General features: G+C 36.0%; 2 protein-coding genes across 7 annotated transcripts in view; one reads left to right on the top strand and one right to left on the bottom strand.

Annotated features, from left to right (window-relative positions):
• Positions 1 to 15: 15 nt before the first annotated feature.
• Positions 16 to 4,417, top strand: LOC106086158 (palmitoyltransferase ZDHHC15B). Of its 5 annotated transcripts, XM_013250711.2 has the most exons (7): positions 16 to 366; positions 431 to 778; positions 851 to 957; positions 1,046 to 1,283; positions 1,340 to 1,493; positions 1,552 to 1,681; positions 2,227 to 3,077. In XM_013250711.2, the coding sequence occupies exons 2-7, from the start codon at positions 521 to 523 to the stop codon at positions 2,621 to 2,623; spliced, it is 1,284 nt and encodes a 427-aa protein (XP_013106165.2). In that variant the 5' UTR covers positions 16 to 366; positions 431 to 520; the 3' UTR covers positions 2,624 to 3,077. The 5 variants fall into 5 exon arrangements, with proteins under 5 accessions (XP_013106165.2, XP_013106168.1, XP_013106167.1 ...); XM_013250714.2 differs by lacking the exon at positions 2,227 to 3,077 and adding an exon at positions 3,215 to 4,417 and having other exon boundaries at positions 16 to 778; positions 1,358 to 1,493; XM_013250713.2 differs by lacking the exon at positions 2,227 to 3,077 and adding an exon at positions 3,215 to 4,417 and having other exon boundaries at positions 16 to 778.
• Positions 4,418 to 12,783: 8,366 nt separating this feature from the next.
• The window catches only part of LOC106086148 (lysophospholipid acyltransferase 6), a 36,396-nt gene continuing 25,000 nt past the window's right edge, over positions 12,784 to 24,179 (bottom strand). For both annotated transcript variants that reach the window (XM_013250693.2, XM_013250694.2), the window contains exons 3-9: positions 23,613 to 23,836; positions 23,373 to 23,541; positions 23,142 to 23,312; positions 22,734 to 23,081; positions 15,776 to 15,976; positions 15,574 to 15,705; positions 12,784 to 15,491 (exon numbers count right to left, since the gene is read on the bottom strand). In XM_013250693.2, the coding sequence (XP_013106147.2) occupies positions 14,841 to 15,491; positions 15,574 to 15,705; positions 15,776 to 15,976; positions 22,734 to 23,081; positions 23,142 to 23,312; positions 23,373 to 23,541; positions 23,613 to 23,836 (1,896 nt within the window). In that variant the 3' untranslated portion in view covers positions 12,784 to 14,840. The remainder of the gene's footprint in view (positions 15,492 to 15,573; positions 15,706 to 15,775; positions 15,977 to 22,733; positions 23,082 to 23,141; positions 23,313 to 23,372; positions 23,542 to 23,612; positions 23,837 to 24,179) is intronic.

Below are 24,179 nucleotides of genomic sequence, written 5' to 3'. Positions count from 1 at the left end.
ATCGACTATCGATTTCTCACTTCCTTTAGATGTCACCGTCGTTGTCATTTCGCAAAAAAATTAAACTAATTGAAAAAAGTTGAACATACTAATATATTCATAATTGGTTTTGTATTTTGGCAGTCGGCAATCAACACAATTCTCTTGAAATCGTACAATCTCCCTTGTAATCTAGTTGAAGGAGGTTTTTCAATTTTACATGTATGAATAATCGAAGAATCTGACAAATGACAAATCACTTTGTTTTTGTCGACACACCAATAGACATAGTAATCCGGACTCTGTGTATTGCTGCAATGTGTCCCCAGCATTAAAGGATTGCAGGAGGGTGATCAATCAGTCGTAAATCCCGTCTTCTACACACCGGTAAGTGTGTATTGGACCTCTTTAAAATACACCAAGGCTCAAGTACATGAGCTTATTCTAATAGCAACGAGACTGGCTTGCTACGGCAAATACAAAGGCGGGTGGAGTGAGCTTCAAGAGAATTACACAAAGCTTCCATTGTCCTGGAACGGATATGAGCAACTATGAACGAAAGAAAACCACGCCCTGTTGCGTGGGTTGCATGCAAGCTATTAAATGGATACCAGTCATATTCATAGCATCGGTGATAGCCTGGTCATACTATGCCTATGTTGTTGAGTTATGCGTGCTTGCCATCGAAAGTACATTCGAAAAGATAGCTTTTCTTATCTTTTATCATGTAATCTGCGTTCTGTTCTTTTGGTCATATTGGAATACAGTATTTACACCTGTGGGTACTGTGCCGTCAAATGTGAGTACATATAGTAAAAAATCGATAATTCAATGAAACATTTATCAATCATAAATTTATTATTCATTGCAGTGGCGGATACCCGAATCAGAGATAGAGCGACTATTTAGAGCAGAAAGTCAAGAGCAGCAAAAACGAATACTCGAATATTGTGCTCGAGATTTACCAGTAACAAATCGGTACGTCTACCTGCAGGTTTGATTACGATGACCTTAAGCATAATTCTGTAGCATAGTTATGTTAATTGTGTTCTTTAACATTTTACAGCACATTAAACGGCTCCGTCCGATTTTGCGATAAATGCAGAATTATAAAACCTGATAGATGCCATCATTGTAGCGTGTGTGGCACTTGTGTGCTTAAAATGGACCATCACTGCCCCTGGGTCAACAATTGCGTTTGTTTCAATAACTATAAATTTTTCGTTTTATTCCTCGGTTATGCATTACTTTACTGCCTTTACGTTGCCTTAACCTCACTGGAGTACTTCATTCGCTTCTGGAGAGTAAGTTCAAGAGCACGCTTAAAAGTTGAAAATCGATGACATTACTTCTAAACAAGTCTGAATTTCTTGAACAGGGTGAACTGACGTCAGGTGGTATGGGACGTTTCCACATATTATTCCTATTTTTTGTCTCGCTGATGTTTGCCATCAGCCTGGTTAGCCTTTTTGGTTATCACATTTATCTTGTGCTGAAGAACCGAACCACATTAGGTAATGATAACGTTCACTGCACTAGTTTACCACTTAATTGCTCCATCTATAATTGCAGAAGCATTCCGTGCCCCTATCTTCCGTGTTGGAGGTGCAGATAAAAATGGATTTAACTTGGGAAAATTTGCCAATTTCCAAGAAGTTTTTGGCGATAATTGGAAGCTATGGTTTTTACCAATCTATTCCAGGTAATTGTCACATTTGTTTTTGCTATATGTTTTCTATGCTTGTTCCTTGGAATGCGTCGCTTTTCATTTCATTGCAAATCCCGCTAGACAATTCTCTAGTTGTATTTGAATCTTCCTATTTTTTTCCTGTTAACTTGTTTTTGGCAAATTAGAAACTCAATGGATAATTCCTCATTATTGTTATTTAATTGTTATTGAAGAAATATTTCGCATTTTCACAATTGCAAATAAAATAAGAGAGGGCATTGTAAAAATTATTAAATGGTACATATTGGCGTAGGCAAACAAATCGTTATCACTTTCACAATCTTCAGATTCAATTGCTGTTTACCCAACAATCACTAATTTATCGATATATCACCATATTGTAACGAATCCCTTTTATATCTGTGAAATCAACTATTAACCAATGATATCGTTAATTAACTAACAATACAACAAAAACAAAAAAAAAAAACAATAACAAAACATTTCACTTATGGCCTAACAAAACGCCTATCTTATTCTGTGAGAATTACAAAAGTTTTTTACTCTGCTCTTCTTAGTACGGGTAATGGTGATGGGCTGCAATATCCCACCACGACAATGCACCATCATCATCATCAACAACAACAACAACAACATCAGGAACACCAGCTGCAATCTAATGCCACCTCATACCATTCTATGGACGATTCAAGAAATAGGCTTGACGTGCAACTACCTCATCCCACAGATAAATTAATTTCCTATGAGAATACAATGCACACACCGACCGTAGAGGTTCCGAATATAAACCACCACCACCACCAGCAGCAAGACGTTTCTCTCTCAACGGGAGCGAACATCGATAGTGCTGCTATCAATGGTAATGTCATTGTCAATATGGATATTTTGGACACGACGAAGTCAAGTACCGTCGAAACCAAAGCGAATCTTGCCGACATCCATAAGCTAGCATGAGCAGATGAGATTAAGATTTTATTTCGCGATTGATGTGTTTGCCAACTGTAGCAATAATTAAACTGTTCGTTCAGCTGTACCGCCTTATGTACACGCCAATTGTGAAAGAAATCATCAACGTATAATGAATTTATTGCTTGCATTTATTGTAATTAAGTTATCAAGCATTAGATTCTAAGACGTCATAGTTTGTTCAATGGGACCAAAATGAAAAATTATATATATATATATATAAATTTTACTCGTTTATTTATCCGATGTATTAGCGATTAGAGATAAAGAAATACGGAGTTGACCGTGTACTATGTAACGCCCATGGTACCAACAAAAACTGTAGTCAGTATAATTGTTTTTTTTTTTTAGTTTTTAGTTTTAAATACCGCATATACTTGAGTTTTGTATTTTTTTCAATGGTTGTTAACAAATAAATTTTTTTTTATCAAAGCGTTAAGAATGTTTTTAATTTGCCATAAATTTGTTGTGTCTTGTAGTTAGAAATCTTTTTACAGCTGCAAACGTTATTCCTTCTAAAATACAAATATATATGTGAATATTTAAAAAAAAAATTTTTTTGAATTTATATATTTTTAGTTTCGGTGATGGTTTTAGCTACCCAATGCGCCATTGTGACGAAGATGCCGAATCGTTGTTGGGAAATTCGGATACACGCATCGAAATGGAAGAGGATGTTTTTCCTGAAACTCGATTTCATGATAGCATAATACCGTAGTTAATATTGACCGAAGATAACGTAGCCACCTATTACATATAACTTAGGAGAATGGCATGGCTCGGCGGGAACTAAATACTTCAGGCAATAGCAATAAAATTTAAATTGGACTAAGTGGTGATATTAGCAGCTTGGGAAACCTAAATTGATATGTCCACAGACGAAGTATTATGAGACCCCCGGCAAGGAAACCCATTTAAGAAAATGCATAACTAAGACTATATTTAAGAATGTCACTTAAGTTGTAGGTAGTTGGATACGTTGTTATAGATGTCATAAAATGTTGTCACAAAAAAACCTATTATACTCCCATGTGCAATTTACGTTTAAATAGTAATCTGTGAGTGATATGGGATTTCAGACTTGTTAAAAATGAAACTACGCCGGCTTACGTCCTAGCTTCAAATCCCCCCATACCTTACAGCAGGAAAAAAAAGTTATTAAATTTGAAAGTATTGCAGTCCTCGCTAGTATACTGTAGACAAAATAGATGTTGTACCGAATAGATAATTTTGTATATAAATATGAGAAAAACTCATGTCGTGTGAAAATCGCACCAAAATTCAAAACTGTGGTGGGCTTCAATGAAGACCACATATTGTATAGTAGAGTCCTATTTTGCTTAATGTTACCCCCATTGTCATTGTGTGTCTCTTTTGTGACATCACACCTACAATCACTCTCGCTCCTTTTTTCTAGCTATTAAAGTAACCAAAAACCTCTTCCATCTTCTATTTTATACTTGTAAACCGTAAAGCTGTTGTTCTGAACAATCTTGCAATGTGCTTAAATATGTACATACATACAATCCTATGTAGAAATGGGCGGGTGTAAATCCCAATTATGTGTTTGTAAATAAAAATTGTAAGATGATCGATCTTGATCGAAACAAGCGGCTTGATCCTTCTACTTTTGCATTAGATTTAGGTATTAGTTTTGAATTAGCTGTACTGTATTTGAACAAAAGAAGAGACGAACAAAACATGTTTTTAGAGTTTTAAGCTAAATGGATAAATGTACTGATCATTGGAAAATAAAAAGTCAAATGAATGTTTTACTCGGAACTGTGGCACGCTCACAGTATATTATTTCCGTTGTATTTATATTATAAGCAAATCTGAATGATTCAGATCGAATGAAAAGCTCAATGGCAATAATCTACTGTAGATACTGAATTTTACTTTTACCGTGAAACTCTGAAAAAGATATTTATAGAGCAATGGAATTGCTCAGTGGTTGCTTGGCTAAGCATCTTATGCTGGCAATGAAGATGGTACCACCATTCGTATTGCGTCTGTGGTTTCTCCAAATTTTTAGGACCGTTTCCTATGACGATTTGCTTCCCATCTAGAAATCGTTGCAAGAGTAAACTATACGCCTCTGCTCTTACTTCCTTTTTCTCTCATAGACACAGCATGAGGTTGTTAGGCAAACATCGTGCAAAAATTAGTGCTCCGCATTTCACGTGAATATTTGTAACACTCCATATGTGGTTGCCTAAAAAGTAATTGCGGATTTTTTAAAAGAAAGTTAATGCATTTTTAATAAAACTTCGAATGAACTTTAATCAAATATATAATTGCCATTTTGTTCGATAACCTTTTGCCATTTTACTGGCAAATTTAGTATTCCACGCTCATAGAACTTCTGGCCTTTATCTGCAAAAAACTGAACCAAGTGCGATTTTATAGCCTCATCATTGCCGAAAGTTTTACCATTTAAGGAGTTCTGCAAAGATCGAAATAAATGGTAGTCAAAAGTTCCCAGCCAAGCTCACTCAGTTTTTGGCGAGTGACCAAAGATGTGGTCGGTCTAGCGTTGTCTTGGTGGAATATGACACCTTTACGATTGACCAATTCTGGTCGCTTCTCCTTGATGGCTGTATTCAATTTGTCCAATTGTTGACAGTAAACATCCGAATTAATCGTTTGGTTCCTTAGAAGCATCTCAAAATATACCACACCCTTCCAATCCCACCAAACAGACAACATAACCTTCTTTTGGTGGATATCAACCTTTGAAGTGGTTTGAGCTGGTTCACCATGCTTGGACCATGATCGTTTTCGACTAACGACTAACGGCGTTGACAAATTTTTCACAGCTTTTGACTCTGTAATTGTATTCTTTCTTTTGTCAGTTATCAGCTGTTACTTTTAGCTTGCTTTAGAAAAAAGTGTAAAAAAGTATATTTGATTAAAGTTCATTCTAAGTTTTATTAAAAATGCATTTACTTTCTTTTAAAAAAACAACCCAATAGTATTCCCTAGAATTTCTTTATTGTTCCTTGTTGCTACTCTCTTAAGCTGAGTATTCTGTTCAGCTTTTCAGACGGAATGCTGTCAAACTACATATAAAAAAAAACAAGCAAAAGCATGCTAAGTTCGGCCGGGCCGATTCTTATAAACCTTCCACCATAGGTCACATTTGTCGAGCTCTTTCCACGGTATCTATTTTTAGGCAAACAAAGGATAAAATAATATTGAAAATAGGAGACCATAGTAGAAGTCATTGTGTACAACTTCAGCGAAATCTATAAAGAATTGCGCACTAAAGGGGTGAAGAAGTAAAATAGGGAGATCGGTTTATAGAGGAGCTGCATGAGGCTATAAACCGATTCATGCCATATTCGACGCGTATGTTAAAGGTCATGGGAGAAGCCGGTGTACAAAATTTCAGCCAAATTGGATAATACTTGCGCCTTTTAGAGCCTCAAGAAGTCAAGAGACCATAGTAGAAGTCATTGTGTAAAACTTCAGCCAAATCTAGAAAGAATTGCGCACTTAAGGAGGTGAAGAAGTAAAATAGGGAGATTGGTTTATGGAGGAGCTGTATCAGGCTATGAACCGATTCATGCCATATTCGACGCGTATGTTAAAGGTCATGGGAGAATCCGGTGTACAAAATTTCAGCCAAATTGGATAATACTTGCGCCTTTTAGAGCATCAAGAAGTCAAGATCCCATATCGGTTTATATGGGAGCTATTGAACTATTCTTAGCACAGTTGTTGAAAGTCATAACAAAACACGTCGTGGAAAATTTCAGCCAAATCGGAGAGGAATTGCGCACTCTAGACGCTCAAGAAGTCAAGACCCCAGATAGGTTTATATCACAGCTATGTCAGATTATGGACCGATTTTAACCATATATATATATATTGCGCACTCTAGACGGTCAAGAAGTCAAGACCCCAGATAGGTTTATATCACAGCTATGTCAGATTATCGACCGATTTTAACCATATATATATATATATATATATATATATATATATATATATATATATATATATATATATATATATATATATATATATATATATATATATATATATATATATATATGAATGATTGTTTGTAGAGATTTCATGATTTAAAACAACAAAATACATTATTTTCGGAATTCTAACATTCATGTTTCGCAAGTTAATGTATATTTACTTAGCCTTCTGTAATGAGAGAGGGAAAGCATACGCCTCACAATCGCAAGGTTGTCTGTTCAAATCCCAGTCAGGGAAAATCTTCGACTATAAATATCGATTTGAAGAGATAAATTAGAAAGAGAAATAAAAATAAGGCTCACTCTAACAGGTAAAAAAGACATTAGACAAAAAAATATTTATTTTTATTAATGACTTTGATAATCGAATTTTCAACTTTTTTTAGTCCCTATTTAGTCATGGGTATATATCGCCAAGTGGCGCGTTTTCTCCCGTACCGAGAGACTAATTAGAATAAAAAATTATATCGCCTGAGATTGTTTTCAACTTCCTTGAGTGCAGATTTAGTGACTCGCACGATAGAAAATGTTTGCAGGGTAACTTAAATGTTCAATAGATGTAAGTGTATGTGTTTGCTGGCAAGTATCATGTTATGTATGTGTGTTTGCCTTTGTCAATGCTGGTCAGCTGTAGCAGAGATCAAGGGAGGACCTGTATATATATGTATGTATTTACAATTGTTCCGGTTAACTGAAATTGTTTCAATCAAACTTTCCTTTGGTAGGCTTCGGTAATAACGTAAATGCGAATAAAGTTAAACCATTAGGCAATTTTAATTTTGAAGCAGAGATCGAAGAGATCAAAGTTATGGTTTAACATTCCATGTTGTACCAAGTTCTTCAATTGACGTCGGGGTAATTCTAGGAAAAGGATTCTGCAGATTTCCTGAGATAAGTATAATATCTGATGGCCTGAAGATGAAGCGATTCAATATCTGAAGAGACTCATAGAGTATCAGATCGATGTAGTTCCAGCCAAGAGCGAAGATGAAGCGTTGTCTAATTTGGAAAGAGCTCTGAACACCGGCAAGGACTATGGACTAGAACTTTACGTTAAAAAATTTCACTTTTTGAAGAGAAGAATCCAATTTCTTGGCGCCAACATTATTGAAAATCAACAGATTTCACCATCACCGAAAAGGTTAAAAGCTATGGCGAAGTATCCGCAACCTCAAGATACCAAGCAGGTGGAAAGTTTTCTTAGATTGGCCGGATACTTCAGGAAATGTATACCGGACTCCGCACTCATAGCAAAACCATTAACTGATTTGACGAAAAAGATGCACCATTCAGATTTCACGAATGCCATGGTCTTATATTGAATAAAATAAAACGTTTTTTCTTTTTGATTATACCTTACAAAAGACCAATGTGTAGCTTTCTATTGTACTAATATAATTTAATACTAATGGCTGGTACCATGTTCTTTTTTCACCGTTGAAAATCCCTTTTTTCGCAATTGGTTTTTGTGAAACATTACGAAAATAACAATGATATTTTAACAATTTTATAAAAAATTTTACCATAATAATGAGGGAATGTCCTACTGAACGAAATCAAATCAAGCAAGTTTTTTGCTTTAAAATGTATTATCTCAGAAAAGTGATCAGCGAAAAATATCGCGAAAAAAAACTAATATAGTACCGGCCTTAAAGTTAAATTATTTTAAAATGTGAAATATTATTTAAACATGGATCAGTTGGCCCACAATTGTTGTTAAATATTTCTTAGCTATTAAGCATTTATTACTTAGTTATTGTTATTAATTGTAAAACACCCTAATGAGTAGCCCATGGTAATTATCTACATTGGCAATTTTTGTGGCTTTTTGTTGCATGTTCCGAATGAATAAATAAATATTATTTTATATTATGTTATTTTGTTTTATTTTATTTCATTTAATATTATTCTAATTTGATTATCCGAAACTTTGCTAAAAAGTCACTTTTTGGTGTAACTAAAATCTGTAATGTAAATCTTTTTAGGTGATTTTTAAAGATAGTTTGTAGAGATTTCATGATTTAAAACAACAAAATCCATTGCTATCGGCATTCTATCATTCATGTATCGCTAAATAGTTTCATGTCATCGACTGTTACTGGTAAACAATCTAAAAATAGATTTTTTGTTGTTGCTTGTGACGTTAACTCAAAAATGCCTACACATAAGTGAATGTATGTTTACTTAGCCTTCTGTTACCAAGTAAGGCATGTAGCACAGAGGGAGTGCATACGCCTCGCAATCGAGGAGTGGAGTGCATACGCCTCGCAATGTTCAAATCCCAGTCAGGTTGAATTCATTGCAAAAAAAAAAAAAAAAACTTCGATCATTAAGATCGACAAGAAAAGAGAAATAAATAAAGGAATAAAAATGATCTTCACCCTTTACTAATTTACTCTTTTTTTAATGACACACTTAAACGAATTTTAAACTTTTTGCAGTTCCTTTTTAGTCTCTCGTTGGTTTTCCACTTCCTTGAGTGCAGATTTAGTGACTCATACGATAGAAATTGTTTGCAGGGTTCCGGTCTATAGGACCAATAGCCTTGGTTGTTTATTGACGCCAGTAACTCGCCTTGTCATAAAGACTACAATAGGCATTAGGAATTTAAGCAAGAGCCGTTGCCGCCGGGCCTCTCACTGAAACTCTCCACTCAATATCGCTGATTGTCCGCAACTGCAATTGCAGCTACTCCGTATACGGAGGATCCCACTATCCGCACCCTGTAGATGCGACCGGTATCTCTCAGCTGAGCTTCTCGTTATGACGATGAACACCACACAAATCGATACCAACCCTTGTGGTGCTCATAGTCATCTCATACCTTTACCAACTTTTGGCAATTAATGCCGATGATAAAAAAAATAAACCCATAAAGGTTAAAAGCTATGAAAATTCAAGAATAAACATTTTATTTTTAATTTAAAGCACTGTTGAACTGTTTTTATGTTAAAACTAGCCGGACCCGGCCCGCTCCGCTGCGGCTTCTTTAACTCTTTAATATCTTTTTAGTGTGGGGACACTTCGTCCTGAATGCGGATATCGAATTCGTGCCATTATAGCCTATGACGCTGAACGGGTTCGAATCCTGGCGAGAACATCGGAAAAAGCTGTGGTTATCCCCTCTTAATGTTGGCGACATTTGCAATGTACAATGCTATGCATGGGCATTTAAAAAATTTTCTCCAAAGAGGTGTCGCATTGGGGGACGCCGTTCGGACTCGGCTATAAAAAAAGTCCCTTATCATTGAGTTTAAACTTGAATCGGAAAGCATTCATTGACGTGCGAGAATTGGGCCCTTCTCGGTTCCTGGTGGTAATGTTCTTCCTTAGGGTAATATTCTCATTAGGGCAGGGATGGCACCTCAGATATTTCGACTTTAATATGGATATCAAATTCGTGCTGCACTTCCAAATCCCTTTAATTTGAGCCCCAAATTGCCATGGTCGTTAAATATGAACCCTTTGGAGGGTGTTTTGGGGCTGAGGGGCCACCGGCACATTGCACTGAAAATAGATATCAAATTCGTTCTTTATCAACGGAAATGCAATTCTGTTTAGGGGGTGCTTTAAGGCGTACCCCGAAACACTTGGCTCCAAAATTGGATATCAAATGGACCTGGACCTAATGTTTTATGCCACATTTGTAATTTACTGCCTAATACTTTTCATTTGAGTTCCATATTGACATAAACTTCGAAAATATCTGTTTATAGCATTTTTGGGGTTGGGTGCTGGGTACTTGGACCAAAATTTTAATACCATATTCGTTTTATGGTCTCCAATACCTTTAATTTAATACTCTTATTGTGTCCATCGGACCACTTTCGGATATGGGTGGAGTTTTTGGGGTAACGTACACAATCTACGATAGTTTTAAACAAATCGGTTCAGCCAAGCATCATATAGTCATATAGTTCTAATGGCATTTTTGAGGGTGGCGTGACCCCCTATACTTCGATTTGAATTTGTATGCCAGATTCGAAATCTAATCCTGAATACCTTTCATTTGAGCCCCACATTGAAATGAACGTCCAATATGTCTGCTTGGGGTAGTTTTGGGATTGGGGCGGCCTAATGGGTGCTTGGACTCAAATCTTAATACCATATTCGTATTCTACTCTATAATACCTTTCATTTGATACCTATATTGTCCCGATCGGTCCACTTTTGATTTTGGGTTGTGTTTTCGGCATAAGGGGAAGGGTACGTCCCCCTTCCGAAACCAAAAAATTATATAGCCCATGTTTCCCATCCAGACCAACCTACACAATATGCGAAAACTTCGAGAAAAATCGGTTCTGCCGTTTTTCAGTCTATACGGAACAAACAAACCGAGTCCCATATATCCGTGATCCGTCCGCCCCTTTCCGTTATCAATAAATTATAAAGCCTATTCCTACTTCCTGACCATATTCGTAATCTACTCCCAAATACCTTTCATTTGAGTCCCATATTGTCATGATAGCCAAATAAACCTATTTTAAGGGGTTTTGGGGCTGGGGCGGCCCCCCAGGTACTTGGATCCAACTTTTATTGTGAAATTCGTACTCTACTTTCATTTGAATCCCATATTGTACCGATCGGTCCACTTTTATCTTTTGGGGTAAGGGGGAGAGTCCGACCCCCTCGCCATACCAAAAAATTATATAGCCTATGTTTCCTTCCAGATCAACCTACACAATCTGTGAAGATTTCAAGGTAATCGGTTCAGCCGTTTTTGAATCTATACGGAACAAACAAACAAACCGACAAACATACATAAAGGGTGATTTTTTTGAGGTTAGGATTTTCATGCATTAGTATTTGACAGATCACGTGGGATTTCAGACATGGTGTCAAAGAGAAAGATGCTCAGTATGCTTTGACATTTCATCATGAATAGACTTACTAACGAGCAACGCTTGCAAATCATTGAATTTTATTACCAAAATCAGTGTTCGGTTCGAAATGTGTTCATTCATCGTAACGTTGCGTCCAACAGCATCTTTGAAAAAACACGGTCCACCAGCGTACAAACCACACCAAACAGTGCATTTTTCGGGATGCATGGGCAGTTCTTGAACGGCTTCTGGTTGCTCTTCACTCCAAATGCGGCAATTTTGCTTATTTACGTAGCCATTCAACCAGAAATGAGCCTCATCGCTGAACAAAATTTGTCAAAATTTGAACACATTTCGAACCGAACACTGATTTTGGTAATAAAATTCAATGATTTGCAAGCGTTGCTCGTTAGTAAGTCTATTCATGATGAAATGTCAAAGCATACTGAGCATCTTTCTCTTTGACACCATGTCTGAAATCCCACGTGATCTGTCAAATACTAATGCATGAAAATCCTAACCTCAAAAAAATCACCCTTTACATACAAACAAACACAAATTGAATTTTTTATATAAGATTTGTTTTTTCAAATTTCTTCAAGACCAAAGAGCTTGCATACCGGATTTACGTTCAAGTTAATTTGAAATAAGTCTGTTCCTTGCTCCTGGCCCACAACCAGTGATGTAAAGAGCTCTTTTATTTTGAGCCAGTCCCTTTTTATCTTTGCTTTGAAATATCTTTTGCCTCCACTTTTCCCTTAAATTTCACCGTTTCTTAACCAACAAAACAACAGAGAAACTAAAAATTTTTTTTTTTCGAAAATTCCCATTTTTAAATTTGTCAACTCACAACGCAATTAAATTAAGGCTGTATATGGCCGGTTGTCTGGCTATAATTGTACATTTCTGGGAGACTTATGCGGAATACAAGTTTTAAAACATTTTTTAACGATGGCTTAGTAGAATATTGGTAGGTTACGTCGGGCAGTGATTGGCAGTCATTTTATAAGGACTCTCTTAGAAAGTGTCTGGTGGGAATCAAAACCACGTCCTGCGCGCAGGATAATCTGGGCACGCCGCACACTCAGCTACCGGGTCTAATGAAGGAAATGAAAAAGAAAGACTTACCTTGGCAGCCCCAATTTGTGCGTAGCATGGTGATATTTTTACAAACTCTTAAAAGGCTTCGCTTAGCCGCATGTGGTTTTTTTTTATAAATTTTGCAATGGTTATTGAGACAATTGCCATGTTGACATTGGACACTAAGGTTTGTTGGTGTTAAATACAATCACCTCGCTCCATGTGATACCTGCTGTTAGTAAGAACAATGTTTCATCCATTTAAAATGTCATTTTATTTTTACACTTCACAAAAATTTCAGTGGCTCCATTTCCTTGATTTAAGACTTTTGACTTTGTTTTTGTTTTTTGTTTCAATTTCTTAAGAATTTATTTCATTATTTTACAAGATTATGATGCATGATGTACTTGATTTTATTGATTTCTTTTTACACATGAGCATTGGCTGCTATATTAGGTTTCCGGTTCTTCAACTTTGTCCATAGTTTTACATATTGTTTGCAAAAAAGCATACATAGGTCCAAAATAAAAACAAAATATACATACATACATATACATATACATATACATATATAATCTTTATACGTTAATTACCCCAAAGGGGGTAATTGACGAACTACAATAGTTAGTGTTCTGAATTGGTGGGCATTAATGTTACGATACTAAAATACATTCCCATAGATTAGGAGGGCGTAAAAGTGGAAGAAATTTGAATGAGTGTTTGTAAAAAACGGTGATGCATCGATTGGATAAGACGTCAGTTGCAATAAAAGTTGTGTAGCGAAACACCTCACACAAGCAGTTTCTTTTGGATATCAGCCGTAAGAAACAAAATATTCATTTACAATATTACAATATGGTATAATATAAACGTGGGTGGAAGACCTACAAAATATGAAATTTCAAACAGATTCCATCTGGAAATGTACAATTTTAGTGTTTTGTTTGATTTTTTCGTTTTTTCACAATTAATTACAAATTAGAAAATGGGTTTGGTTTTGTTTGGGGATGCTTTTTCCGCATCAACTAATGGTAGGTGTAAAATCAATTGTGTGATGTCAACATCGATCATTCAATTAGAGTTTGCAAAATGCTTCTCATTCTGTTCTTTTTTTTTTGTTGTTGTGGTTTTTTTTTTTTTGTTTTTATAAAATAAATAGTTTTACTTTTCCCATACTTATGTACAATTAACATTCAAACAATAGTTTTCAAAGTTTTATATCGGGTTAGAGGGGGGGATGTACGTACGTATCTACCAATTTTCTTCAACGAAAAGGCTTTCTTCTTTTGAATGATTCGCATTTCTTCTTGACGTTGCTTCCCAGTTGTGGTGTTCAAGAAAAAGAAAACATATTGCCGACACACACTGTGTGGGTGGGTGGCAATGCGCAAGCAAAACTCAAGTAAATATGTACATATATTTGTAGGAGTAATTCCAATCTTGGGACATTTTGTCCGATATGTAATCTGTGCAGTATTCAAGGCGTAGTACAATAAACCCCCGGATTCCTTCCCAAAGGGAGTTGTTGTGGGTGCGCGTGTAGTGAGTGGGTGGATGGGTGTGTGGGTGGGTGGTTTTGTAATTGTGTACACATAGTGATTTTTGTTTGTTTCTTTTTTTGTTTTTTGTTTAATATGGAGTATATATTTTGATGTCTGATACTTAATGTTATTGCAAGCAAAACTTGCTAGTCGTAAAATACAGTTTAATAAAAAAAATCATAATAATATTGGGTAATAATCAAAATAATATGATGAAGTGGTTAACATAAAGACTTGATTAGACATTTTGATTAAATAGTTAATACACAAAAGTGATTAGTCGATATATGAGTTTTTGGGTGGTGGGGGAAAGGGGGTAAATTATTGGGATATATAAAAAATGATCTTGTATAAATAGGAACAGTTTTTCCCTCGTGTTTGTCCTTCTTTCTAAACGTGTGCGTGTGCGGTTATTAAACATGTGCCATAAATGTGCGTGGTGTATGTGAAGAGGGTGGGGAGTTGGTGGTGAGTAAGCGATGAGTGTTTCGTGTTGCATAGTTTCGCGCATACTTGGCATTCATCAGCAAGACGGAGGCAAGTTCTTGTTATGTATGCAAAAAAACTTTCATTTCCGATTTGTCACTCATTTTTTTTCTCGATTTATCCATTAAGTTACGATGTCGGCGTCAAGAGCCGTTTAATAGTTAATTTCAATAGGACGATAGTTGTGTTTTAGAAGTTGGCCTATTGACCTTGCTGCGGCGGTTGTGGTTGTTGATGTTGCTTTTATGGAGGCAAAAGCCATTGATCTACCCTACAGTTACTATTTCGCATGGCCGTTACTTAGGACGGCAGGCAAAACGTTGGCATTTATCACTTCTATTTCTTTTTTCAAGAATGCAGCACTTTCATCCGTTTGCGGCTTGCCAGTGGCACCGGCTACAACATCGCTCATCGTGGTGGCTAAGGAGGTACGTTTGCGCAGAGTATTGGGCACACAGTCGCGCATTAGATCGTTCTTGAACTCAACTATTCCAGTTACCGTTTCGGTGACAGTCTTGTCGATAAATTCCTCAATATTTTTGGTCTCAGCTTCGATCTTTTCCATAAGTTTACTGGACAGCTGGTCCATTTCGCACTGATCGTGAGGAACAGTGACGGCCTCTCTAGCCGAAGCAACTATGGGTAGTTTTTCTGCAGCTTTAATGGTCTCGTGCACCAAGCCCTTATGTCCTAGCTGGGAGTTGGATGTAGTTTCGAGTACTGTGTTTTCTTTTTCCAAAGAACTGGTGATATGTCGGTCCTCGCTGCATGAGCTATGCTTTTCCGCGGCCTTATTTGGAGCATTCGAAGAATTTTGAAGATGGCTGGAGGATCGCTTTTCGCCACGTATAAATTTGGGTAAAACGTAAATAGTTGTAAGTGCAACAATGTGAAGGCACAAATAAAATTTCAGGTACAATTTAATACTGCCCTGTTGTGTACAAGAAAGGAGAACCGGTTGTTTCAAATGAATTAAAAAACAATCGCTGATGCATGTGAAAGTAGGAACCTACCATGAATTCAAGCAGAACAAACGGGAATGTGGTGTAGCCCATTACGACGCGCGTTGAAAGGCATGTTGCGACATCGTACAACATTCTTGTCATTCGTGTTTGTTGGAAACGGAAGCGAAACATGCGCCGGGCCTGAAAATTCAAAACATAAGAGCATACATCGTGTCCCGAGACTAGTTATTATTAAGATTTCAAATTTTACCATGCGAGCCGAGGTCACCATCAACGCGCCAGTTGCAAAAGTCAAATAGTATCCCGGGTAGAAGCCGTGCCAGACAGCGCTTAGAGCAAAAGTCAACATGGTTCCGTACTGCTTGGGAACACGTTCGTAGACAATGGTGCGTAGCCATCTATTTGTTCCGCAATTCCAATTATTAATAGCATCACGAATATTGGTGGCAAACTAAAATGTAACAATTGAATACACATAAGTATGATGCCATAGTGCGATGTTACCACCTCGGAATAAAGTGTATATTGCACTCTTACCAAGCCAAGATTATATAATAAATAAACAAGTAAAAGCGAACTAAGTTCGGACGGGCCGAATCTTATATACCCTCCACCATGGATCGCATTTGTCGAGTTCTTTTCCCGGCATCTCTTCTTAGGTAAAAAAAAAGGATAAAAGAAAAGATTTGCTCTGCTATTAAAGCGATATCAACTTATGGCCCGATTCGGACCATAATTACAATATATTTTGGAGACCTGTGAAAAATTTTAGCCAATTCGAATAAGAATTGCGCCCTTTGGGGGCTCAAGAATTAAAATAGAGAGATCGGTTTATATGTTAGCTACAGTTCCCATATAAACAGATCTCTCTATTTTACTTCTAGTTATCAGGCTATAGACCGATTCAGACCATAATTAACACGTATGGTCATGAGAGAATCCATCGTACAAAATTTCAGACAAATAGGATAATTATTGCGGCCTATAGAGGCTCAAGAAGTCAAAATCCCAGATCGGGTTATATGGCAGCTATATCAGGTTTTAGACTAATTTGAACCAAATTGGGCACACTTGTTGGAAATAATGACAGAACACGTCGTGCAAAATTTCAGCCAAATCGGATAAGAATTGCGCGCTTTGGTGGCTAAAGAAGTCAAGATTGCAGATCGGTTTATATGGCAGCTATATCAGGTTATGGACCGATTTGAACCATACTTAGCACAGTTATTGGAAGTCTTAGCAAAATTTCAGCCAAGAAGTCAAGATTCAAGATCGGTTTATATGGCAGCTTTATCAGGTTATGGGCCGATTTGAACCATACTTAGCCCAGTTGTTGGAAGTCATAGCAAAACACTTTGTGCAAAATTTCTGCAGAATTGCGGCCTTTAGAAGCTCAAGAAGTCAAGACCCCGGATCGGTTTATATGACAGCTATATCAGGTTATGGACCGATTTGAACCATACTTAGCACATTTGTTGGATATCATAACAAAACACCTCATGCAAAATTTCAGTCAAATCGGATAATAATTGCGTCCTCTAGTGCCTCTAGAACTCAAGACCCCAGATCGTTTAATTTGGCAGGTATATCAGGTTATGGACCGATATGAACTATTCTTAACACAGTTGTTTGAAGTCGTAACAAAACACGTCGTGCAAAATTTCAGCTAAATCGGATAGGAATTGCGACCTCTAGACGCTCAAGAAGTCAAGACCCCAGATCGGTTTTTATGGCAGCTATTGTATATCAAAACATGGACCGATATGGCCCATTTACAATCCCAACCGACCTACACTAATAAGAAGTATTTGCGCAAAATTTCAAGCGGCTAGCTTTTATTTCATATTTTCATTTATTCTATTTTTTTTAATAATTAACTTACGTTTCCGATGGTAGAATTTTTAGAATTTCCATTTTTATGGCAAAGTATTTTTTTGTTCGATATTTGTTGAGGTGGAAGCATGCAGTATGCATTCAACGCTGTTAATAATTTCAAATCTGGGGCATTTGTGTTGGTGTGCCACAAATATTTTTCTGCCTCTTACAAACAAATTTTTACATATTTTCAAAAGATCGCGCGATTTTTGCCGTTTGCTTTCTTCCAAAAAATTGAAAAATATTTTCAAAATATCGCTAGATTTTAGAAAACATCCTTCGCCTGAGGTGTCTTCTGATTTTTTTAAAAATCGCGCGATTTTTTCAAATGTTTTTCGTCCGCGTCACTTTTTGTTTTCCAAAAAAAAAAATTAAAACTATTTTCAAAAAATCCCGCGATTATTGATTGAGATTTTTGAAAACATCTTTTTACTGCGGCGTTTTTTACTTAAAAAAATTAAATTTTTTGAAAAATAGCGCGATTTTTGGATTTTACCGTACAGTGCACCCGAGCAATAAGGCACGAGGAGGTAGTGCTGTAATTGTAAAGGAATCATGCGAACACTGGCTTGAAAAATTAACAAGTCTAGAGGAAATTCAAGTAACAACAACGCAAGCAGACAAACCAAAAGAAAGGCACGGCGCATGTGGTGTAGGTATTACTGCATATGCACCAAAAAGCACTGGCAGCATCAGCCGATGGCTGATCACAGAGAACTTAGAAGATCGGCAAAAATGTGGCATTGTTGGCAAAATTGGATTTGAATAAGGGAAGTACGGTTTTACTTGTTTTCTATTGCGCTTGTGAATCAAGTCGTCCTAAAGAGCCTTGTTCAAATTCAGACGTGTGGTTCGCAACCTACTCCGGTTGAGTTGGTATGCAAAGCACCGTAATCCATCTACGAAATGGTCTATAACCGGACAATATCCTGCAATGGAATCTAAATCGAATATTTATCAAGAAATTATAAATTCACATAAGTACATGTTCATCATTGGAGGTGATTTCAATCCGAAAAATACACAATGGGATTCCAGGTTATCTCACCAAAAGGCAAAGAATTACATCATGCAATTCAACCTACGGGATGCGACGTTGTGTGAAAGGGAAACCTAACATATTGGCTAACAAATACTTCTAAAATTCCAGATGTGTTTATCTTTTTATTATTAAGAAAATACAACTAAATAATTTAAGAAATGCAGATGGTTATGAACTTAGTTCTGACCAAAAGACCAAAAAACGACCAAAAACAATTACAATATCATGGAACTATGAGATTGAAAACAATCATGAATGCTGTCGTAAGATATAAATACGTTCCAAGCTGCTGGAAGGTTGCGGAAATAGTAATGATTCAAAAACCAGTCAAAAATCCACATTACCCCTATTCTTATAGACCAATATCCCTCCATCCTATAATAGGAATGCTCTTCGAAAAACTATTCTGTACAAGGTTGGAATCTATGATCCTTTCTAGGAAGATAATACCAGATCATCGTAAGAAGCATTCCAAGAATGAACAAGAACATAGAGTCACACATACCATCGAAGCGGCGTTCGTAAATAATAACGTCTGCACTGCAGTATTCTTGGATAATTCCCAAGCGTTTGATGGAGTATGGCATGAAGGCCTTATAAAAAAATAAAAATGCTGCTACCAAAGAATTATTGTGAAATTCTCAGCTACCTTAGATTCCAAGCTTAGCTGGATAGATCACATGAATAAAAAGTTTGAGGAGATGGCAATTAAATACCGAAATTGAAGCTGGCTTATGAGAAGAAACTCTGCGCTTTACACCGACAACAAATTTTAAATATATAAAAACAAGTACTTAAGCCAGTATGGCTATATGGTATACAACTTTGGGGTTGGTCTTCGAACAGTGCTACATTTAAAATACAAAAGTTCCAAAATAAAGCTATAAGATCGGCTGAAAATGCACCATGGTATTTACATCGAGACCTAAGAATTAGAACTGTAAAAGAGGAGATTCCTAACTATGCTCTAACACATTATTCTCGACTCAAACAGCACACCAATGCTGAGGCTTTGAAACTTCTAAAAACTACGAGCCACTCTCGAAGACTGCGTTGATACAAATCTCTAGACATTTGTGTTTAGAAAAAATTTTCATTAAAATTTTGTCTTAGAAAAATCTCATTGAAATTTTGTCTTTAGAGAAAATCACATTAAAATTTTGTCTTTAGAAGAATTAAAAAAAAAAATAGAAAATAATTTTGATTTTTTTTAAATACGTTTTTAAAAAGGATTTCATTGAAAACTTCTTTAGAAAAAATTGCATTGAAATTTTGTTAAAAAAAAAAATTCATTGAAATAGTGTTTATGTTTGGAAAAATTTCGTTAAAATTTTATGTTTTAAAATAAATTCCATTCAAATTTTAAACTTTGGAAAAAATTTCATTGAAATTTGAAGCTTTAGAAAAAATTAAAAATAAAAATGTTTTCAAAATTATTTTGACAGCTTTCTTAGAAGTTATGATCAAAAGTATTTTCTCATTGTGACTATTTTTGTCTATGTTCATAACCTGGATGATTGGCTGGGTAATTCGTCGAAGGATTCCGCTGACGAAGGGATAGAATCCCATAAAACAGTTTGATTTAAAACCAAGTGGTGATTTTATTTATAAATAAAATCAACCAACCATTGCACTATGGCCTCAAATCGTAAAACAGCGGCAAAACGTAAATTTTTCAAAATGAGATTTTTTAAATGTTTTAGTTGACTTTGCTTAAGAACACACTGAGAGTAATAATCACAAGTAATTATAAAATTTGGCAACCCTGGTTATTAGCAAACAGCTGATAATGTTTACAAAAGTTAAGCAGTCGGTAAGCAGCAAACAGAGCAAGGCAGATTTAAAAAGGTGGTCTCAGGTGAACGCCTGTTAACAGCCGGCCAGATTTGACGGTATTAAGTTGACAGATTTTTGTTTGCATTCTCTTTGTTGTTATCTTCTTCCTCGCATTTTCTCTGCTCATGTTCGCACACGTATACACACACGCACACAAATTTCTGTGCGTATGTTGGAAAAACGTCGATCAGCTTGATAACAAGATGGCGGATTGCACCATATGATTTGTGGTTAATGTACAAATGAGACCACCTTTAATTGTTTCGCCATGCAAACAGAGCTGAAATTTCAAGTATTGGTTATATATTCTTTTAATGAGTTTGAATTTTAATAACTGTTTATATAAATTCTCATGGTAGAGGTGAGTACTTAAAAAATGTGGTATACATTTTCAATATATTTTTGTTTTGATAGTTGTGTTTGGGGTTTACACTGTGATGTTTTTTTGTGAAAATTTTAACATTTTTTCCATTTTATTTTGGAGTAGAACTAGAAATGTTAACATTTGTTACTGATTATTCCCACTGTTTATTGTTCGTGTGAGTGTCTAGTTTTAAGTGGTGTCAAATTTGCCTGTTATTGTTATTTAATGGCCATTAGAGGAAACATATATACGGGAGCTATATCTAAATTTAAACCGATTTAAATTAAATTTGACACACATAGTAAGACATCAAAAAGATCTCCTCGTACCAAATCTTGTAATGATCGGACCAAAGTTGTGGCTACCACAGCCAAAAAGTGCAAATCGGACCAAAGATATATATGGAAGCCATATCTAAATCTGATCCGATTTAGATGAAATTTGCACAGGTGTTTCGTTATCAAATGGAATATCGCGTGCAAAATTCGAAACAGATCGGAGCTAAATACTGGCTTCTAGAGCCATAATAGTAAATATCGGGTAAAAGATATGTATAGGAGCTATATCTAAATCTGAACCGATTTTTTCCAAAATCATTTGTAACCCTATTTTGATAAGACACACTAATTTACAAAGTTTGGAAACGCTAATTTGACTGCATATAATAGAGCCCATAGTACATTGGTTTGCTACATTGATTAGTCACCTCTGTGGTAAATGCCAGCCAAAAATAACTGATCTTGAACGCATAGACAACAAAAAGAACTTTAGAAAATATTTCAATGAAATTTTGTCTTAAAATCTTGTCTCTATGTAGAATTTCTACCAAACCCCGTACCTATTTTAGGAAGAAATAGCAGGAAATAGTTGTGCAAAATTTTTAAAAAAGCAGTTGATAAATGCGCTTGCGAAGGCTCTATAAGTGATAATCGGGCGATACATATACATGGGAGCTATATCTAAATCTGAACCAATTTCTTCCAATAGGTTAAGTCTCTAGGCCACAACAGACGCCTGTAATAAATTTTTACACAAATTAACATGGACAGAAAACCGGGCAGGCAGACAGACACACCGACAAACAGAAGGACATAGCTAAATCGAATCAACGACAGTAGTAGTGTAGGGTATACAAATATTAAAAACTTGCACCCGCTTTTTGAATAAGCTCAGTTTTCGAACAGTTTGAAAGTCCGCACTCAGAAACGTATGAAACAATTTTTAAGTATTTTAAACTAAAATCAATCTGGAGCAAATGACATCAAATGTCACACACATCGTGATTTCGGCTATCTGTTGAACGGCCGACTTAACCCATTAACGTCGAAAGGGTAGAAAAATACCCAAGAATAGAACTGTCTTAGAAAAATTCTGGCTCGAGTTAGGAAAGAGGTAATCTAATGAAATTTGGACTGGCATAAAGTGGACGAATAAAACTATTAAAAAAAAAAAAAAAAAAAGACCGTCATTAAAGGTCATCTTTTGGAGAAAAATTGGCTTGTCCGAGGTTCGCAATTTTTTATAGCTCAAAAAATCAAACAAAATATTATCTCAAAATTCTTAGGAGTGAGCTTTCTGGAAACCGTTTTAGAGTCCTGTTGCATTTGATGATTGATTTCAATATTAAAAAAATAATTTTGATGGCCCTACTACTTTTAAATGCAGGTGCGATTTTAAGTTAAAGTTATTAAAATTCGCTTTTCTTCGCTAAATGGTCATAAAATATTAAGAAATTTATTTTTTTGTTATAAAAGCGCCTTGGCTTAGAAAATAAAAAAAAAATTTAATTAATTTTTTCTAAGTTTTGTTAAAAAAATTAAAAAAAAAACATGAAGTGGTCGGAGTCGACTTGACTCCGCAGCGCTGATGCGATCACGTAAAAATAATTATTTCATATTTAATCCTATCAAAGTCCAAATTTTTTTAATAGATTTTTAAAACTTCATATTTACTCTAACATTGTATTAACCAAAAAAATTCATTTGCTTTAATTGGAAATTTTTTTGGTTGGCAAACTGTTTCCGAGATCTGCGCATATACAACAATATTACAAATTCGCCAACAGTGAATAAAACATTACACTTAACTCACCTCAAAACCAAAAACATTTATGTTCGAAATGAGATCCCAATTAGCATTGCCATCCTTATCGTAGCCGGTGAAGCCCAATCCTGAGTTATTAGCAATAGCATCTGCTAGCAGCCAGGCATGATAGTACTTGAATCGTGTGGTGGTAGTTGCCATCATGGCATACCAAATTTTGTACAAGATCGAGGTGTTTTCTACGAAATCGTCATCCTTCATACTTTTTATTGGGTACATTTTAACGAACTTCATGAAAATAAAGGCGCAAATAAAGCTGCCAATAACCTTTTTCACCACAGTTTTGACGGGTGAAGGTTCCAAAACCACATCAGATTTGGCGCGATCCGCTGACGCCTGCAAGCAAATGTTAACAATCAAATTGGTGACGGCCGTCAATGGTGTTCATCAACTTACATTTACAGCTGGTCGCTTAAGAAGGTTATAGCCTTCAATAAAATCGATGTAGTCTTTATAGAAAACCAATGGGCCAGCCATCAAACCTTGGAAATGCAAAACATACGAAAAATACTCCAATGCAGTGGGAACTTTGCTAACGGCATGGTATTGTTGAGCCTTTGTCAAGTCCTGGCGAAATCACTTTTCCTTGTTATATTTCGTAAAAAAAATCGTAATTTTTAGCTATACCTTAGTTTGTCGCACAAATCCATCGTGTATGCTGAAAGCCAGGCTAGTAACTTTTTGGGTAATGATCATCAAAGGGCCTGTTACATCCAATGTGCATGATCCGTCATCATAAATTTGTCGTATCACATGTATGGATAATAAATAAGACATGGCTACGACCATAACGGTTCTGAAAACAAAAATGGAACAAAATGTCAAATGTGAATTTTGAACATCAGTATACCATAATATGCAGCTTACCTTTGTACAAATTTTGGACTTTGTGTGCGTATGGCAACGTAGCATGCTGCGGGGAGACCGGCTATGTGTATCGCTTGCATTCCAAAGCAAAAGTAGCCGAATACTAAACCAATGCCCAGTGCTACGATGTGCCGTATTTGGGAAGATACCTTGGAAGGATGCAACACAGATCGGTACAGTGATGCTAGGAAGATGGCTGATATTTGGCATATTAAAAAGTTGACCTAAAAAGCAACACACAATATGAAGGCATCTCATTAAAAACTTACACACACATGCAAATAAATATATCGAAATGCCCCAAAATATATATTTGAGCTGATGGCGGCAAAATGGCCATCAAATGGCGGCCTCCCCACCCACAAACAGGCATGTCGCAAGCCGGAACAATATTTTACCCTCAAACTGAGGGTTATCCAGATCTGTTGTAACCTTTACTCAGGAATGACTAGTGCAACTTTAAAATGCTACATTGGGTAAATGAATGGAAACGATAAAAGATAAACTAATGTCTTGGCCCTAAAAGCCTTTATACTCGGGCACCAGTGTCATTATATTTAAAGAAAT

The sequence above is a fragment of the Stomoxys calcitrans genome, chromosome 5 (assembly GCF_963082655.1).
Source record: "Stomoxys calcitrans chromosome 5, idStoCalc2.1, whole genome shotgun sequence".
NCBI classification, from domain to species: Eukaryota; Metazoa; Arthropoda; class Insecta; order Diptera; family Muscidae; genus Stomoxys; species Stomoxys calcitrans.
The sequence above is the reverse complement of the archived record's forward strand: the minus strand, read 5'-3'. Positions and strand labels throughout refer to the sequence as shown.

Coding starts and splice junctions, on each gene's coding strand:
- LOC106086158 (XM_013250711.2), top strand. CDS start 521: ATGAGCAACTATGAACGAAAGAAAACCACGCCCTGTTGCGTGGGTTGC. Junction 779..850: donor TGGGTACTGTGCCGTCAAAT/GTGAGTACATAT, acceptor TATTCATTGCAG/TGGCGGATACCCGAATCAGA. Junction 1,682..2,226: donor TTTTTACCAATCTATTCCAG/GTAATTGTCACA, acceptor TGCTCTTCTTAG/TACGGGTAATGGTGATGGGC.